The following is a 20773-nucleotide window of genomic DNA, read 5'->3' as shown; positions in this document are numbered from 1 at the left end:
TTTAAAATTGCATCACATTACATTCAGGCATGCAAAAGTTTCCAGAGCTGTTTGTAACTCCGTTGACAAACATTACCCTCCTTTTTGCACCGTGGGAGTCAGCTGGAAAACAACTCGGTAAATGAAACCATCTTTTATCGCATCAGTCGTAAAAGTCGATTGGGACTGTCGTTACTTTGCAATTAAGTGTTTTTCCAGGAATTAATTACCAAGCTTTTTCCAGTTCGGAATATAGCTTTACCTAAGTATTTCCCCAATCTTGAATTTCACCTCATTAGTATCATCACAACCATAGGATTTCTAAATGGACCAACTAGAAGAGGCCTGTTATATCTACATTTTTTTACATAAAAATGATACAAATTGTTCTCAAAGCTACCTTTCTAGTAAAACAAATCCCAGAGCAGTTAAACTTCAAACATATGCGTATTCCAAGAAGATATTTACAGCACTTTCACAAAGGTTTACTGCCACTTAAATCTGTCGGTAATGCACGACTATTATTGTGCACTCTTGTAATTCTCGACGTATTTGTTTTGGAGAACAAAGCGTGGTAGTGAAAGATTAATTCAAGGACCTGTAATTATAAAGAGGAGACGCAATACCTAGTTACATAAAAGGTGATATCTGCTTGATTTTCAAAACATCAGTAGCTAATGGACGATCTGGGATGGATTTTTTTTTATAGAATTCGAATTTTCGGTTTCTAGCACTCACATAAAGTGTAGAAGCAGTTATTGTGAGTGTTTTTAAAAGAGCTCCTAATTTAAGCGCATAGGTAGGTACTAAATGTAAATGTTAAATATTTTTATTCCAACTCTGCCCTTAAAAAGTCTTAAGATGAATGTGGTAAAGTATTAGATAACAAATTAATAGAAAACATCTACTCAAAACGAACTACTGCCAATAGTTGAAACACGTTAGCGCCAACGTTCCCGCCACATCACTCTTCGCGCTTTCTGATGCAACCGTTGTTTACCATATCGTTGTTACATGCAATATGTCTGTTTGCGTGTTTATGGTGCGAGGCGCCCCACTGGCTGAACTATACACGCTTCCATAAATAGATATAAATACGGAGTGTTTGTGAATCTTATACTTTCACAATATTGTGTTAAATTGTGAGATGTTTTATATTTTTATAGAAAAGTAAACAACAGGAAAAATCTCGGTCCTCTGATAATTAAAATAAGTTTTTCGAACTGTTTCTATGAATACTCGTTGAGTCATCACAGGTAAACAACTTATTTTACTGTTGTGTACGAATTGTAAGTAGGTGAGATCTCCAAGAAATTATATAACTAATATTTTGTAAAAAAAATCACGTTATCACTTAATCTTAGTTGCCGAGACAATTTCTAGTGAAACCAGACCGGATCTAGCTTGACAAAATAATAAATTAAGATTTTGAATTAACCTCAATTATATTACAGTTTTTTTTTTTTTTTTTTTTATTATCTTTCATTAATTTAGGGGCTTTTGGTCACAATAGCACCATGCCAGCCCCATCATAACCTAATACAAGTAATGCTACTTTACACTACTTATTACGACTTTAACACTTTATCTACTATCTTAAATACTAAGATGGCTGGTTTAGAGAGAGGCTCTGATAAGATACTTTGAATAAAACCAACATCTATCAAATTAATTTTAAAGTTATTTATCAGCGCCTCTCTGACAGCTCGGGTCTTGACGCACTCCACCAGCAAGTGATAAACATCCTCTATTGTACCACATTCGGTACAGTTGGGACTGTGACTTTTGCCCATTAGATGCCGGAACTTGCCGAGTGGAACGTGCCCTGACCGGAGTCTATGCGCTATTATTATAAGCTGTCGATTAAGGTTTGTATCGGTAAACCAAGGAATGCGAGGAGGCTCACACTGTATCGTCTTGTACCAAATTCCCTTTTCTAGTGACGTTCTATCAAAATATTCTTTCCAATCCTTAAAGCATTCAATTTTGTACTTTGGAAGGAGTTCAACGTAGCTTGGGATAACATTTAACTCATTGCCTATGTATAGCTATCCTGTATAGCTATCCTATGTATAGCTATGTATAGCTATCCTGGCCAGACGGTCAGCCTCCTCGTTTCCCAGCAAACCCACATGCGATGGAATCCATTGCAATATCAAATGCACATTTTTAGATATAAAGTATGACAATTGTCTTAGTACTGCATAAGCTATCGAGACACCTCTGTAGCCAGAGGCGCATCGAGCTATATGCTGCAAAGCACTTCTGCTATCTGTAAAAATGACAATGTTGTCGTTTTCTACTTCTTCATTTTGTAAATATGCAAGAGCCTTTGATATTGCAACGAGTTCTGCCGTCATTATGCATATACTACTGTTACAAATTTTGAACAATCTTTTAGTATTATGTCTCGGGTCATAAAAGGCAACACCAAGATCATTTCCAGTTTTAGAGCCATCTGTATATAGTTTTAACCAACCATTATATTTAGTATACAGTTCTTCTATTATATTGTTTTTTAACATATTATAATCATACGATTTTTTGCACAATTTCACACTATCTAAATGATCTTTTATAATATCTACTACATTTATGTTTGAAACCCAAATATCTAAGCTATACATTTCTAAAGGGTAACTAGCTGACAGGACTTCATCCCTGGTACTGTTATACGCTGTTACTAATAACGGTGTTTTCTTATTTCGCCAATAAGTGTTTGATATGTGACTGGTTAAGGTATCTAATAGGTGTATCGTTATGTTATTAAGAAAAGATTGTGATTTTAAACAGTATTTGAATGCAATATATTTTCTTCTTAGACCTAAATTAGGGACACACAGTTCACATTCCATTACATGAATGGGAGTGGTTCGTATATAACCACCTATTGTCCTCAGAGCTTGGTTTTGCACCCTGTCTAATTTACTCACGTGTGTTTTTGCACTGTTATCAAATAAAAAACTTGCATAATCCATTCTACTTCGGATTAATGCTATGTACAGCCTACGAAGGTGTTTAGGGTGCATTCCCCATGCTGTCCCCGCTAAGACTCTCAATACACACAAAAATCTTTGTGTTTTTTGCCATGTTTCGTTTATATGTTTCCCCCAACGTAAACTTCTGTCCAACCATACACCTAGGTACTTGACATATTCGGACGGATTTACTAGAGAACCATTGATGTTAAGGTTTATTTGTAATCTCCTCCGTCCTCTGCTAAAAATGCAGACCTGAGATTTATTTCCTGATAATTCTAGACCTAACTGCTCCAGTAGAATAATAATTGAATCGATTGCTCTTTGTACTTCTAAAACACTGTCAGCAAGGTGTTTACAGCTAGTATAAAGGACGAAGTCATCAGCGTATTGTGATATTATAACATTAGTTACGCTACGACAAATTTTATGTGTAACTATGTTAAAAATTAACGGGGACAGTGGGTCGCCTTGGGCGATGCCTTTACTAGTCCACCTGATCAAGAAGTTATCTTCATTACCATCGAACGTGCTCTTGAGATGTCTTTCCGTCAAGAATTCCCACAAATATTTGCATATTTTCTTTCCGACGTTTATTTCGCTTAGGACTCGAATAATACTATCTACTGTCACATTGTTATACGCATTTTCTATGTCTAGAAAGCACGCTAACGTAGGATAATTCTCAGAGAAACCAATTTGGATGTAGCAAACCAATCGAGCCAAACAATCCACACATGATTGAGATCGTCTAAATCCAACTGTACTCGCTGATAAGATTTTCTTTGTTTCTACATACCATTCAAGTCTCTTACACAATAAGACATGGACAATTTTACATATGCAGGAGATTAGAGAAATGGGTCTTAATTTTTGTGGACTACCTGAACCTGTATTATTTTTTGGAATCGGTACTATTTTAATATTACGCCATTGTGAAGGGACATCGCCAGTTTCTAGGATCATATTATATATTTCTACCAGGTACAATTTTACTGATTTCGGAAGATTATAAAGCATAGAAAACGTTATTTGGTCGTCACCGGGTGCAGTATCTTTCTTTTTAAGACACTTTTCTAATTCTTGAATTGTAAACTTAATTTCTAACGAAGTATTATTTGACTCAACTATTGGCATTTGAGGTACGACGTTATCAGGGGCCAGACTACATAACAACTCCTCAATTTGTTGCTTAGAAGCATAAAACTTTGATCTTTTATGTCCTTTCATCCAGCGCATACGATTCCAAGCGTCCGAAACAGAGGTTGACTCATTAATGCTGCTACAAAAATCTCTCCATCCTTGAGATCTAGATTGATTTAACAATCGTCTTGCCTCACTGGTTTGCTTCTCCAAAATACCTAAATTTGTGGGAGTTGGATTTCGCCTAAATATCGATAACGCTAATCTTCTCCTGGCCACTAATCTTGATAGATCTGAGTTCCAGTACGTCTTCGGTTTAAATTTAGGTAAAGGGTCCGTACATATCTTAATTAAAGGAGTGCTTATGTCCGCGGCAGAATTAATTTCATTTACTAGAAAGTCATATTTAGCCTGAACATTATCTGTAGTGGCTACGTTGTTGTAAAAAAAATTTTGTTCTAATGTTTGTCGGTACAAAAACCAGTTAGTTTTTTTTTAAATTACGTCGCTTAACAAAATTTTGATTTAGACACCTATCTGATATATGAAATACGACTTTGATAATTATGTGATCGCTACCTAATGTCTCATTAGTAATATTCCATTTAAAATTTATAGCAATGTCTGCAGATACGAAAGTAACGTCCGGTGAGGACTGCTGAAGCACGCCATTTACCAGTTTAATCCTTGTAGGTCTACCGTCATTTAATGAAAAGAAGCCGTTATCTAGGGATGAGTCAAATAACTGCATACCTCTTGGGTCATTTTTATATGACCAGTTTGTGTGGTGACCATTAAAGTCACCCGCTATTATAGTCTTTTGAGCAAACGCACCAAACAGCGAATCCCAATCTAACGGGGTAGTTCTTATATTAGATGGACAGTATATACTTACAATATTTTGTACGTGAGGAAAGTTTGGTAACTTCACATGCAGTACCTCTATACCTGTGTTGTTCAGTCTGAAGGTTGACACTTGAGTCTTTATAGAGCTATGAGTAACAATTGCAACTCCACCATATGAGTCAAACCTGTCTCTTTGAAACACATTGTAACCACTTATGCAGCAATGAGATTCTGGCTCTAGCCATGTTTCACTAACAATAGCAATGTGGGCATTTTCTTGTAGTAATAGGCATTCAAATTCTACTTTCTTTGGTTTCAAGCTTTGTGAGTTCCACTGTAGTATGTTTAAAGTTGTTTCACGTTGAGGACTATCCATTAAACAGCTTAAAAATCGAGTTTAGCCAATCTCCACCCTGCATTATTTTAACAAAAGAGAGTTTAATATATTCTAAAACTAATTTCACTATCTCAATGATCTTCTCGTCTGCTTCTTTATTCGAAAATATAGTATCTTTAATCCGTCTCATTAGTTGCCAGAACGAATAGTTGCCCTGGCTGTTTTTCTTTGGAATAGACTCCTGGTTCTCGTCATTCTGACAAATCGCATGGTCCTCTTCCCTATTCTGTTCCACGATGACCATATGTCTATACCCGCTTTCACGTTCGCCTTTTTTCTTCTCCTTTCTTATTGTTATCCCATTTTCTTGAATCGGTTTTTCTTTATCATGATCTTGAGACTTTGACTTTTCAATTTCTCCTACTAATACATCTCTAAAAGAAGGGGCATGCTTAAAATCATTTACTATGTTTGTATCGTTACTAATATTTAACCTTATTCCCCGTCGACCGAGTTCACCGTTGTCATTTTTACTATACACTTCTTTATTTTTCTCAGCTTTTAGGTAAATATCAAGTGCCTTTTTATACGTGGTATTTTCTGCACACATAATACGACGTATTTCTTTTTCTTTCAAAAATATGGGGCAAGTCTTATCAAAAGACATGTGTGCACCCTTACAATTGATACACCTATATTGCGTTGCTTCGCAGTTCGCATGAAATTCACCACATTTCGGACATACCGGCCTTTTCGTAGGACACTGGCGTAGTAGATGGCCGAAACGCCAGCAGTTCGAACATTGCGTTACGGGAAATGTGTATGATTCTACTTTAAATTTGCAACCATAAGCTTCAACCGTCAAGGGAACTGTAGGGCCTTTAAAACAGATACGAACTGTCTCACTATCTATCCACTTTCCTTGCTCTGTGAACCGTTTCAGCCGTTTTACGGAAACAATATCATATTCGCTGGTAAATAATTCTGTCAATTCTTTCTCATCCACGTCCAATTCGATATTTTTGACGATTCCATATGATAAATTTACTTCTTGAGCCAATTGACATCTATATCCTAAGTCTTCCATCCTTTTACAGGACAATAGCTTCTCAGCATATTCTCTATTTTCAAATTGTATACGTACCCTAAAGGGGTTCTTATAATTTATTTTCATAATACCCAGTATGTTTTCTGATCTTAGGAGTTTAGCTAGACCTATTTGTTTAGGTAGGCATTCTTTAGAGGAAACATAAACGTCGTAGTTATTTTCTAGTGTTAAGTCTTCCATTTGTGTTGTACGATTAATATTATAGTTCAACGAAGAACTACGGTTTAGCCGCTTTGGGTTTCTCATCACAGTAGTAAATCCCTCATCATCATCTGTGTTCTCCTCGCCATCTTCTCTCAATCTCTTCTCAGGTGTTGGTCTCGCGCACTGTTCTTGTATTCCACTCTGTATACTGCCTTCTTTGTTATTTAATCTCACCTCATTTAGAACTTGTTGCTCACACATACTTGGTATTTCCTCACTATTTAAACTCCATAAACTATCGTCATCTTTATTATCATTCATTTTGATTATAAAATAATTGGAGGGTATATGCAAAAAAAAAATAACATTTCAATAACAACGTAAAGCATCCGCTCGCTACGACTTGTCGCGCGCGACGTATATTACAGTTGGAAAATAATATGATTTCCAAGATGTAGAAACACGTAGGTAAACTATAGCGTCCTGTTATATCATAGAAGTTCTATAAGCTTTTGATCTAAATGATATTTCATAACATGTTCAATAACCAAAACATTTCGACGGATTTCAAATGTTATTGGAAACTAACGTATCACCAAACTGGTTCTCGTCTGTAATAAATAAATGTTCAACAAGTGCAACACACAATGCGTTGGTAGAGCCAGCTATATTTACCCCTATTCCCAATACTGTTCCAAAAATACATTACTTAGACAAAAGTTCTGGAAATAAGCACGAGAAGAATAAAAATATAAACGAAATTTTCCAAGAAAACTTTAAATATTCGCACTAGTTTTGCGCGTCTGCATTTGTTCGCAAGTAGGTCTGCTTGAATCCCATCCAATAAGATAGATACGCCGCCCAAAGCTCTCAACTCTTTAATTTCGCTAACTCAAAACAATGTCTAGTTTTATTTAATGAGTTCTTTCATCTCGTGTTGGATCTAAATCATTGATCAAAACGACTCCGCAATTATATCGATGTTCTAAATCACGAAATAATTTGGCTGTAAGATTTACTTCCATTGCTTCTCTTTATTCTCATCTGTGGACGTTTAATGACAGACTGTCACATTTTCCCGCCTTCGAAGCTGTGACTGGGGATTTCCTAAAACATGATGACTGTAACAAGGAAAAAGAAAGACTGCTTTTTAGTATAAAAATGTTAACCAATAATTTTCCAAACAAAATCATTTTAACTAATCCATGTTTTAGTGGTATAATGTAGTTATGTAAAAAAAAAAAAACATTTAAAATATTTTATCAAAACTATTTAAGATTAGAAGAAAACAAGATTAAACAAGACTTACCCACCTAAATTCGGCATCATAAAGAGAAATAGGTAAAGACAATAAATAAATCATACATTTTATAGCAGTAATACTCTTTGTTCCGTAAACAAATGGCTCAAATCAGAGAAATGAGGTTTTTATCTTCATCACCATGTCCCCAGCAGATATAATTTAGTGCCAAAAATTGTGTTAATTTTTCTGTGAAGATAGAGGTCGTAAGGCGTTTCAGGGAAACGGTTAATGACACGGTGTCCATCATAGTAATACACGGGAAAATTGCATGACTCATCAAATTGAGACTGCTGATGAAAAAGTCGCCGTGTGAAAATTTTCCGGGAATATTTTCCTGTTATTTTTGTTGGGATTTAAGAAATTGTTAATACCTATCATGATATTAACTGTTTAGAAAACTACTTAGGAAACTTTCAGTGTTTTAGTCAGGTTTTTGAACTTGTGTCCCTCGCCTAAAAGTATAAACTCGCCATAAACTGAAATCATTTTTATGCAGAATTGTCAGAGCTTTTTTAAAAAACGAAGAATTTGTAACAGTGAAAATTATTGGCAAGACACCCTAAATTACATCACATTAATACTGGAAAATCGTTTTTCAGAAAAACTATTCTTTATCACACATTTTGTGGAAACAAAACGATATATTATTTTTCCCTTTATTGCTCTCTGTGAGTCAAAACTATGAGTCAATGATGTCATTGGGACAGTGTCGCGAGGTGAATAGGCACTTTTCGTTTTATTACGTGATTCTGTATTTCGCGGCTTCAATCTAATAAACTATTTTCCTTTGGATAGCAGTTTCTCAGAACTTTTCAATTTTATGAGTATCGGTCGATGGATGGTGTCTTCTCCGAAATATTATTACGATAGAACGTTCTAAACAACAACCTCTAAAAAAATCTCGCCTGTTGAACTTATTATAACTTAAAGGCTCCGAAACTACTGAAATGACTTGTAAAATTCTTTCACTGTTAGAAAGCTACTTTTTCCCAAGTAAATAGGGTATATTTTATCCCGGTACGGGCAGTAATTTCCACAGGACGCGGGTGAAACCGCGGGAAAATGGCTCTTCAAATACGGGGGCTTCATTTACTAAATAATGAAGAGTATTCGATCAAAAAAGTATTAAATAATTCCCAATCCCTCTAGATTGAACTTGATAGGTCCAGCAATGTCGTCTATTCTTGCTCTGTCACCTGACGTCCGGCGGAAGCGGCGCGTGCGCAGGTGTCGCCTACTTCGAGCGCACGACGTTTCCGCTTTCTCAATGGACGACAAACGGCCGACACTTCGCTTCGGGTTAAAATAATATTGAGTGAAATTTCAGATTCACTCTCTGAAAGCTTTTGTTGATTTATTTTGGATAGCGGATAGTTTTTTGCTGTTGTGAAGTTTGTGCAGAAATAACATTACTTTTGTTGTTCATTCTAGCCATACAAATAATAAGACAATCAAAAAGAAATTATTCAGATACACAAACGAACATACAAGCCACTTTTGTTACTACATAATGTATTTTAATTCTATGAAAGAGTAGGTAACGACCAATCCCACCTAAACGGGTGATCGACATCAGCCAAGCATTTTTAAAGATATCACATGATACGTAAGTATAACAGCCTTTCATTTATGTATGCAGGTACTTAATCCCAAAACTCCTTTGTCTTTCTTGGTCTTACCATCAACCAGCAAAGTGCCCATCAATCACAATACATCGGTCTGATGACAGATTCACTCCCGGTAGCCACTAAGGTCAGACTAACCTCACCCGTCTTCGTACAACCCAAGGTGATCTGATCAAAGCATTCGATACAGTTGGTAGCTTTCAAAAGGCTATCAATTAAGTTTAGCCGCCTGAAATATTGCCTTTATTGCCTGCTCTGGCTTTTGTGTCTGAGTTTATCGATTCAGTGAAATGTATTCGTCGTAAAGTTTGAAGTTTTTTTCGTCTGAACGGTTTGAGTATAGTGGAGATCTGAAGATGTTGATGATGCAACCAAGGTCTGGCTGTGAATTAGGGTCAAAATGTATCTTAAACTTACCGAGACTGAAGACAGCAGATGTATAGATAATCTACGTAATAATCAGTTGTGATGTTAGCCTGGTAACCGCTTTTCTCGACATAGCGTATTAAACTAAACGCGAAATCTCAAAAGAATACTAAAATTATGATGTTGAAATTGACGTAGAACCGTTAGATTTATGTCGATATCCTCAAAATCAATATTTGTTTTCAAACCACGATCTAACACAAACTGCACCTGACCCAATTACATACAATGTTTCTGTATTTATTTTCACAATACTCAAAATAAAATAAATTCAAGGTTCAACGTCAAAAGTTAGGTCACATAAATATAAACAGACTAGGCTAAGTAGTTGTGCCTACTGCCTAACACATGGTTAACATGTAAATGTGGGATGTTTGAAAAGATTTCGTGGTCTATTTTATTTTATTTTCATAAATAAACTATCGTAAGCTGGTATACTATGGAAAGTGGTTGTGAAAACAAAATGTAAGTTCATGATGCTTTCTCATCTTCGCGAATTCTAGTTTATCGGCAAGACAATAATTTTAGTTTCAATGACAAAATTAACAAACAATTATAAAAGAAATCAAAATTTTGTAAGATTTTTTAAATTTACTTTCATTGAAGTGATTTTTGATGACATAAATAGATCAAAAAGGACTTATTATTATGATGATGAAATCAAGATCTAATTATTACAAATCAAAGTCAAACAAAACCCACGTGCAGAATCAAATAATGCGGACGTAGCTCATAATTAAATCAGGGCTGGAATAATTACAGATGCCTAATTAATTATAATGTAAGTCATCACCATGAAAGCTTGGCACTGGATGATGAAAATCATGCGGATGGATCATGATCAGATGAACTAGGTTCCGTTATAGGTATACAATATGTTGGTTAAAAATGAGACAATTCTTTAGAGGTTGGTGTTGAGAAAAGTGAAAAACTAGGATAGCATGACTACAAGAACTACAATTTTAACTTTATCTGATGTTTTAGTTAAGTCGTAACACAACATTTTAACTGAAGCACCAGTAAGTAGTTAAATACGATTTCAAACTAGGTATATTACTGTTGCAACATTTTACTATTGCTTCCTTATGTTCGCTTGTAACTTGCAAGCTATTGACACGGCTCATCCCTGGAATAGCTTTAGAAATTAGAACGCTCTCTTTATACAACGTTACAGTATTTATCAAACGTTAGCGAATCTTATATAAATTGTTTAAAATTTCTCCTCGATTAAAAGAACAGAAAAATTGCGAGTCATTTGTCAGGCGTGCCATCGGAATCCGGTGTGAAATTGTATAGGATTGTGGATCCATATGTTGGGTGTCAACATTATTTTGCGACCCAATTTGCTAAACGGTTCGTATAATGGCCGCCCACGTTGATTTGCTGATGCCCTTTTTAAATTAATAGATGATACAAGTGCTGTAGATGTAGTGGCAAAAATATGAGGACATTACATAAATATTTTTGGCTACTTAACAACACAGAATAAATGGCTCAATCGGCAAGTCAACAATATGACCACTATTAGATAAATGCAATGATGGACGAGAGGAAACGCTTTCGCTTAAAGAAACCAAAACTAAGACAAGATAAAAAGCCAGGTAAACGTAAATACATTATTAAGATCACTCCAAAATAGTTTACTACAAACACATCAGTTGGCGTAGTAAAAGTTTACCGGTTTTAAATAGTTTTGCTTTGTTTCCAAACAAAATTTTGAACAGGAAACCGTATTATACGTTAATGTACCAAGGTGAGGTTAAAATAACTGATCTGTTATGAAATGGAGCCGGTTCTCTAGAAATAGAATCCTTTGAATATGATTTGATTTTGATGGCTATTGATCTAACACAAAGTTATTAAAGACTTTAGACTGGAAACTGGGAGAGAGGTTAGACTGGAAGCCGACCCCAACATAGTTTGGGAAAAAGGCTCGGAGGATATATATATGATCTAACACAAAGTGGTGTCAATGCCATAGGGCTTGCGTTTATTTGATGGTACAATATTTGCCGAATTAAAAATAGATTTCAGTATCTATTCGGTTTACAGCTTTACGATTGATGTTGAATTCTTCGGAACAGTCCGATTTAAGTTTTTTTATCATGTTGATTTTCTCCAATATTTGATGCTCCTCGATCTGTCCTTGGCTTCTATAAATTTTAACTCGTGAAATAAAAGCATTTATTAAATTAGGTTTATATATCCAAATGATCGATTCGTGTACTTCACCCACATTATGCTGACAACTTTCTATTAATTTCTCAACAAAAATAAACAGTGGTTGTGACCGCGTCCGCTCGCAGTCACCGCGAAGGTCCGCGTTTAGATTGGAAAAATTAAAAATAACCGTTTGTTGACGAGGTTAACAACTGACTGTCGTGACAAGCATGACAGTTAATGAGTTTTTGTGTAACTGGGAGTTTGTGCGAATGTCATCTTACGTATTGATTGTTATTTTTATAACTTCGTATTTCTATTGATGGTTTAGGGTTTTACATTCTATATAATGTATTTTGGCAAAGTTAAGTATAAGCAAAGTAGTTTTTCTATTAAAAGTCCAGAGTGTGTTTTATGTTTTTTCATGAACAAAGCCAAAACTAAGCTAGTAGACGTTTCGTTGTTTTTAACGTGGAACTGTGTCATATATTTTGGCTTAAAGAATAAATTTCGTCTTTCTTTTGTTTATAAATAACCTGTAACCGGAACAAATATACGGCACACCGTCTGAGCCGAAGGTGCGAATCGATGCGCGGGCGCCTGAAGCCACGAAGCTTTGCGGCGTTAGTCGCCCTGCACACTCCGCTCAGAGCACACACGCCCAACCGCGCACGCGAGTCTCCCGCCGCTACGATCGCGATTATCAAACAAAAATAAACTAAGCTTCAGAATATTTTATAAACAAATATGACCGCCTAAGTACATCAAGATGTCGTTCTGTAGAATAACAGGCCGCAGCAGAGGGCTGCCGAAGCCCAATTATTTTCCACTTTTGGCCCCGATCTCACCGGCTGACGCTAAACGATGCTGCAGGATTACGGGAAAATCTTATGGGCTGCCTTCACACCACTACATTCCAGTACTTCTAACTGCCCGCTCGTCGAAGGCAAAATGTAAGATAACTAACGTTTCTGGCGAATTGGGACCACACCACTACTCACCTGAGATTAACTACGGCAACAGAAAACATGAACTTCTCCCTGACTACAGATATATTTTCCCGGTACTTGATGGATCTACTGAGGCGCAGAAAAGCTTAATGGAATTGTTATTGGGTAAACAAGTGACTGAAGATAAACGTTACGTGTATACAGTGCAAGAGAGAAGATGCAGTTTGGTGTTCTCCGCTCAAATGGAAGCAGCCGTGCGTGACGGTGACGTCAGAGACGTTATGCTGGCTAAGGACTCCGATACAGTGTTAATTAAAACAAAACATGGACGTAGTGTATCTATGGATTTCAAGGACTTCACCGAGGATGTTGAAATGTTTGAAGGTGAAGGACCAAATGCTGAAGTGTTAAAACAGAGAGAAATTGAGGAACTGGAAGAGAGAAAGAAGAAAAGGAAACGTACTGCTGGACTATCTTCTATGAAGAAAATATTTGAAAATAAAGAAAAATTAGCTGAAGTGCAAGAATTGGAAGAAGAAAAGCTACGAGTTGAACGAAAAGCTAAAAAAGCTAAGTTTGAAGAAATTAAACATGACGTCAAAACATTCAGTTACAACAGCTTTGATGCGCACCATATGCGATCCAAATCAAGCATTATTACTTGTACAAGTGAATGGAGGGACCAAATGCACCCACTTATTGAAACTTGGGATTGGGAAACATTTGAAAAAGATGTAACTGACGATCGTGTCTCACCTAAAGTAACAAAATTGCCAACTCCGATAAAAATAACACCACATCATTGCGATGCCGAAATTTATGAAGTAGACCGTAACATTGGCGAAGTGTCCATACCATTGGAAAGTGTACCATGTGTTAATCCGTTAAAACCAATAAAAACTCGTCCTGCTGAAGCAATTTTAAGTGCCGTGAAGGAAATACCAAAAGAACGTTTAACTGATACTGCTGATGTAATCGAAAAATTAATGGAAAGTGATAAAGTTGACATGCTGCCTACGATGGAAAATCTCTACGAAGTCGTCAAAAATATAAAAAAAGGAAAGCGAGAAAAAGTTGCGAAAATTTCTGGACTCACTTTAGATATAAATAAAGCAAAAACGTTTATTCCTGGCCAAGTTGTTAATACGCCACAAGGACCTATTTTCGTTCCCGGTCAAACCGTTGAAACGCCAGTTGGCCCTGTTTTTGTTCCTGGCTTAAGTGTAAATACTCCTCTGGGTCCGGGTCTGATACCTGGGCACATTGTTATAAATGAAAACACAAATGATCCATTCTTTCTTGCCGGTCAAGTTCTGCAGACATCAAACGGGGAAGAATTTGTTTGTGGACAAACAATGAAAAACAAAGATGACACATATCGCTTTGCTGAAGGTCAAACAGTCTTATCCGAAGAAGGATTGAAATTCGTTCCTGGAAAAGTTATTAATACCGGTCCAGAAGAAGTTTTTGTTCCCGGACAAACTATTATGGCGCCAGAGGGAGTGCAGTTTATTCCTGGCCAAACAATAACAGAACATGGTAGTGTGACCTTCACCCCTGGACAAAACGCTAAGATTAATAATGAGTGGCAGTTTGTGCCCGGTCAAGTGCTACATCAGGATGATGAGTTACATTTCGTACCAGGAGCCACAATAGCTACACCTAACGGCCTAAAATTTGTTCCGGGCCAAACAGTTGCTATTGATGGCGAAACTTGTTTTATTCCTGGAATCACTAAAACAAGCAGTGACAACAAACTAGAGTTTGTTCCCGGTACCACTGTTGAAACAATCGATGGCCCGAAGTTTATTGAAGGACAAATAGTTCATACTGATTGTGGTGAAAAATTCATGCCTGGAAAAACTATTGTTCAAGCTGATGGACACGTAGAATTTTCTGTTGCAAAGTCTATAGAAGACATTACATTCAGCGAAGGTGCTCCAGTTGGACTTCCGATTGATATAAGAACATGTTCTCTGTCTGAAGAATCTTTGTACGTTTTTGGACACATGGTACAGACAGCAAAAGGAATTGAGTTTTACCCTGGCCCAAGAATGCCAAAATTGGAAGGAAAGGTTGTACCAGGAAGACTAGTCAAGAATGAAGCTAATGAATCACGATTTGTGCCCGGTATGATGGTTGAGGGTATTTTTGTACCTGGTCAAATAGTATTCACAGAAAACGGTGAGCAATTTGTACCAGGACAAGTAGTTGATACTGCTGATGGACCCAAGTTTGTTCCTGGACAAGTGGTAAATACTAAGTCTGGACCTAAATTTGTTCCCGGTCAGACAATCCATACAATTGACGGCCCACGTTTTGTACCTGGACAAATTATTGAAACTAAAGCTGGTCCAACTTTCATCCCTGGTCAAGTAATCTCCACAGAAGATGAAGGCTCGAGGTTTGTGCCTGGACAAGTAGTTGATACTGAAGAAGGTCCACGATTTGTTCCGGGCCGAGTAATTGAAACAGATGACAATGGTGTTACATTTATACCTGGACAAATAGTACAGACACCGGAAGGATTGAAGTTCGTTGCTCCCGATCTCACCGAAGGTGACGAGGGACTAGAGTTCTCCGTACAAAGTTTCGTGGTCACACCTGAAGAGCTGAAATTGTTAAAAGTTAAGACAAACCCAAATGATACGACTTCTACGAAAGGAGAACTAACTATTGATACAAATATGTTACGTCAACTTTCTGAGGCTGGAATGTCTATTGGAAGACAAGTACCTGCTGAATTACCCGCTATCAATGTCGTATTAAATCAAACAAGAAATGCTGAGGCTTTGAAAGCTTTTGTTACTGATTTTGGATTAAAAGATGAAGTAGCAAATCAATTAATGGACGTGATTACGTCTATTATCGAAATGAGCGCCCATCTGAGAACAGAAATACGTGAAAACCACAGAGAAGGTGGGACTAATGAAACGAAAAAGAAAAGTAGCAAAAAGCGAATGGAAATACAAGACATTGGTTATACTGGTGGTAACGGTCAATCTGCGCAACAAGAACATGTCAAAAACTCTATTGCTGCCGCCGTACTAGCTGCTTTAGTCACTGCTGAACAGTTCGAAGAAGTCAATAATAATAATAGTAAAGAGAAGTACCAGATGATCCTCAAATCTATTGATACCATTTTAGGTAAGACCATAGATGAAGACCTCGTATCGGCTATGTTTAGTATACTACAAAAAGAAGAAGACAAAGAAATTCTGTGTGAAGAAATCCTTGAAAACTCATCTCAGCCAAAAGTTGAGTTGATTAAGATTGCTGTGAACAGTTCATTGCACAAGCAAAACTTAACTGAAGATGATATTATTGAGAAATTCGGTGACTACTTGAGCAGTGAAAATGAAGTGTTAGGTCCAGCGTTCAAAAATATTTCTAAGAATGATACTAGCCTGCTTCATCATGTTCTTGGTCGCATATCAGAATCTATTTCATTCGTCAAAACAGACCGAGAAGTCACAGATACTCTACAAAAGGCAATTGTGTGCGCCGTGCAGGAGGCCAGTAGCAAGGAATTGGAAGTTCTGTTCCAAGATAAAGATAAGGAAAGTTTAAAAGAGTTAATTATACAATCCGTGGGACTAGCAAGAATTCTTGGAATGAGAGATGTTGCTGCCAACTTGATGTCAGTTGTTAACGACGAAGACAGCATGTCTAAAATAGCAAGTGACCCCACAAGTCTAAACATTCTGAAAAGACTGACCGTCATGAGGAAACTTGCAGACAAGACGCCGAGCTTGCATTCCGCCCTACGCAAACTGGAGACTGATCCATCACTGGCTCGTACAGATCCTAAACTAAGGGATCTAGTACGAGAAAGTGCTGCCTTGATGATAGTTCCTGAGGAAACTCCCCTGATGACATCTGAAGATGTTCCATTGAATTTGCTGGACCCAGAAAACAGTCTCGCAATGGAAGACTTTTTATTCCAAAGAAGGAAACAAAAGGGCGCTTTATTGATTATGAAGAAAGGTTTGCAAGCCGTCGTTCCTCGTGAAGCTAGCCGCGCTGTGCTAACTGGCGAAGTCGCATACACAGTACTTGATGAAAATGGAATCAGACACTTTGAACCTTTGCACGTATTCTCGGCGTTAAACCTTAGTCAGCCAACAGCACATCGTTTCTCTATGTACAGTTGTCCAGTAGTCGATGATGATGACGAAGACTTGCAGTCGTTCACCGGCTACTGCAACATAAGCAACAATCAGAAGATTACCAGACTCGGTGGTTGGTCACGCAGATACAGCGGTGTTCTTTTAGACAGAGAGAATACAAGGAGTCGAATGAGTAGCTTAGAGACTACACCTAGTTATAAACGATACCCTAGCCGATCAATGTCCAGTTCGAGATCTAGATCTAGTTGTAGTAGGAGTCCGCCTAAGGTAATATTCTCGAAATTCCTCGTCACAAATAGCCGCTTTATATGCAAATGTTAATCTTGATTTTCTGTTGTTACAGGTAGAAGATGTTGTGGTAGCATCAGCTGACTACTCAGCTGTTGCCGACGATGAAGTGTCTCTAAAGGCGGGCGACATTGTAGAAGTTCTCGACACTAAGTCAGCCCTCGGATCAAAGTGAGTACATATTTATTATTGGCATGAGCTTTGCACAACTGTGCCCTCATTGATGTATTTCGTAAATAACCGTACGGACATGCGCGCCATTTGAAACTGATCGTTACCCCAGCTCTAAACTCGGTTACCAGAATAATATTTTGTTTAATAGTCACGTATAACTAACTTACAGTTAATGTCATTCAAACTAAAATAACCACTGGATGATGAAAAGTTTTGTAACATTCGCTCATTGTCATCGTTAACTAAATCTTGTGTAAATAATTCTTGAATAACTGTGATATTTATCATTTTTACTAAGACAGCTAAAACCAACCCATATAATATCGTATACACTATGCTTTCCACACTCCTGATCTATAAATACTTGTAACACACGTTACTCCTCAAGGCATAGGCTGGTGTCAAAGGCTGACTCTCACTCAGTAACAAGTGTAACGCGATACACGCGAACTCCGCACGTAACACACAAGCCATAAGCTGACAGCTCGGAGTGCCGGTATCATATTCACGGGAATGTCTCGCGGAAGGAGTATAAATGTCAAGAATGCATTTTAATAGCTCCAATGCGTCCAGCATTCCTCCTGTGACTTCGATACTGTGTAATTTTAGCCGCGGGGTCGTTGCACCGGCGTTTGCGCAACGCTCTATAATTTATCTTAATTTACACGTTTGTTTTTTTTTCTTCTCACGTTTAAACGCATTAATCTCCATTATAACAAAAATCACTGAAACTAATCAAAGCCACGCATCACCACCGCCTATCACCACTCATCACCATCACAGTGCCCGTGATGACGTAATAAAGAGAACATTGTTGATGCAGGTACAGGGGCCGCGTATATTGTTACGAGAATCATTTCTTCAAAACCAGAGGTCCATCCTTGGACTATGTGTTTAGCGTTCCGACCTACAAAATGTACTATCATTGATTACGAAGACCGAAGATCGGACTCATGTTGCATTGTATATATCTACGCTTGCATATCGTCATTTATGTTGTATATCATTCTATGTTGTGATCGACATATTACTGTATTGTGATAACTTGTATCATTGTGGCGACACATCCATATTATTCTGTTTAAACGTCTGTGTATCATTTAGGAATGTATTTAATAAAGGTAATAATGTTCTCTGAGTTTCTTTTTAATATAGAAGCTTTAGGTAGTTCAGTCTTAATGTGTTTACAATTTATTTAGTCCATGTTCATATTTGTCAATGTGGTCGGACTACATGAAGATTGCACACGAACAAACGCCCACACGATATCGGACGTAATTCTAGATTCTAGAATGTTGTTTTATGATTTCAATTTATTATATAGCTCACTTGATGGTAAATGGTTGTCCTATTTAACACTAACATAAATTAGGCAGATATATCTTGTAATTAATAGATCTATCAGCTATGAAAGTTGTATCGCAGAGAGAAGTATTATGCATAGATTTTATGTTTGTATTAATGATTCAATATTATCTTTTAATTGACCTATTATCAGGATTAGGAAGATTTTGCAGCCAGGGTTTAGATAACCGATGTAAAAAAGGGAACGATGTGATTTGTATTATCATATTCATACCTTATCCTAATGATATCACTTTACAACATTATTATTATTTAAGGGTAATATATGGAGCACTTGTAATAGAGTATAAATAAATAGAATATTTCGATGATTTTTATATTATTTATAGTTATAAAGAAATACACGTTAGCGCCGTGTGGCTTGTCTTCGCGAAATATTTATGGTTCACTTTCCTGAAGAAATGACTCACCCGTGATATAATCTTGTTGACATCTATTTTAGTCGAAACACCTTTATACCGATTCTTTATCTAAGATGCACAGCTATGGCGAGAATAATATTAAAAGAATCGAACTTTTGTGAACTATAAAATCTAAGGTAATAAACACCAATTTTAATACCCCAATATAAGAATCTCTAACCTTCTTCTAAAAACTATGTAGACCAATAAAAACATCATAATTTCTCTCTGGAAATTCCAGCAGTAGCTATAAAGTCGAAGCGTTTAAGTGGATATTTAAGAATATAGGAAAGTCCCAGGCCAAACCACAGGCTGGTTGTAAGGCAAAGCTTGCCTGGCGGGATGCCAGCCCGTCCAGGTAACAGATTGGCAATGCCACTTACGTTTATAGTCGCGAATCAAATAGTTGCTGAAGAAATATTATTGTAATGGACTATTTAAATGCCGTGATTTGAGCATTTTATTATGTTTTAAATTATATGAATTCTTCATACTTGTTCAATACACTGCAATTGAGACACAGTTGTATGTAACTCTGCTGTAGGTATCTATTATTTGCTGCCTAGCATTACCCTAGCCTTAGACGTGTCAGAGGATACATAACATACCTACCTATAGTAATAAAGCTAAAGATAAAATAAGAGTAAATAAGAATAATGTAAGAGAGCCAGTAAACCTGTAGAAAAAGCATTACCTACTCATTATCCGAGAAATACCACCTCGAACTACTTGGAAAACTAACCTTCCCCAACCGGACCAGCAGTAAACATAGTAAAACAAACTATGTCCTTGTTTTGTGACGTTAGTAAACTTCCTCTGAACGAAGTTTCGTCATCACTGCCCAGGAGTACTATGATTTACTGGACTGATTTATAGGATCCGTTTTGTAATTGCAAACATGGTTCATGATTACGCAAAGAGCAACAGTTATCGAGTTCATGTTGATTTCTAGGACTTTTTACCCGACTGCACCTGAAGGAGGGTTATGTTTTAAGCCTACAATATGAATAGATAAAATAAGGCGTAGGAGGAGCCTCGTAGTATACTCCTGAATGTTCCTAGTCTTCTACTACTTACAGAAACTGGTTGCACCCGGTTAAGACTGCTGCAAAGGTCATTTAACAGCGACAAATACTTGGTTAAAAGTAGAATGACATAAGAAGTTACATTGATAATGACCCCCAAAAAGAACCACCCAGAGGTTATCCTGAATTTCATAATAGTCACTTGTAGTCGTGAATCCCTGAAAACAACATGTAGGTGTATAGAACGTTAAAAAAAACGTAACTATGATCAAAAATAGCATACAAAATAAACCTACAAAAATACACGTAATTACATGGTGCAAGCTTATTAAGGGGTCCAGTACCAGTTAACCCCGTTAGGAACTATGTCGTGCTGACGTCAGCACGTTTC

The 20773-nt window shown here is 37.0% G+C and overlaps 2 protein-coding genes across 2 annotated transcripts in view; one reads left to right on the top strand and one right to left on the bottom strand.

Moving 5' to 3' along the window:
* Window positions 1–5314: 5314 nt before the first annotated feature.
* LOC135119148 (uncharacterized) lies at window positions 5315–6856 on the bottom strand. The gene has a single exon (XM_064042881.1). It carries the CDS (start codon window positions 6854–6856, stop codon window positions 5315–5317), a length of 1542 nt encoding a protein of 513 aa, XP_063898951.1.
* Window positions 6857–12640: 5784 nt separating this feature from the next.
* LOC110380713 (obscurin) overlaps window positions 12641–20773 on the top strand; it is a 73329-nt gene continuing 65196 nt past the window's right edge. Inside the window, exons 1-2 of the mRNA XM_064043470.1 lie at window positions 12641–17396; window positions 17473–17588. Coding sequence (XP_063899540.1) covers window positions 12819–17396; window positions 17473–17588 — 4694 coding nt within the window. The 5' untranslated portion in view covers window positions 12641–12818. The remainder of the gene's footprint in view (window positions 17397–17472; window positions 17589–20773) is intronic.

This window comes from Helicoverpa armigera, chromosome 3 (genome assembly GCF_030705265.1).
Source record: "Helicoverpa armigera isolate CAAS_96S chromosome 3, ASM3070526v1, whole genome shotgun sequence".
Lineage (NCBI taxonomy): Eukaryota > Metazoa > Arthropoda > Insecta > Lepidoptera > Noctuidae > Helicoverpa > Helicoverpa armigera.
This window is presented reverse-complemented; position numbering and strand designations above follow the sequence as displayed.

What these genes read in the sequence shown, in the direction of transcription:
- LOC135119148 (XM_064042881.1), bottom strand. Translation starts at nt 6,856, where the DNA reads ATGAATGATAATAAAGATGACGATAGTTTATGGAGTTTAAATAGTGAG.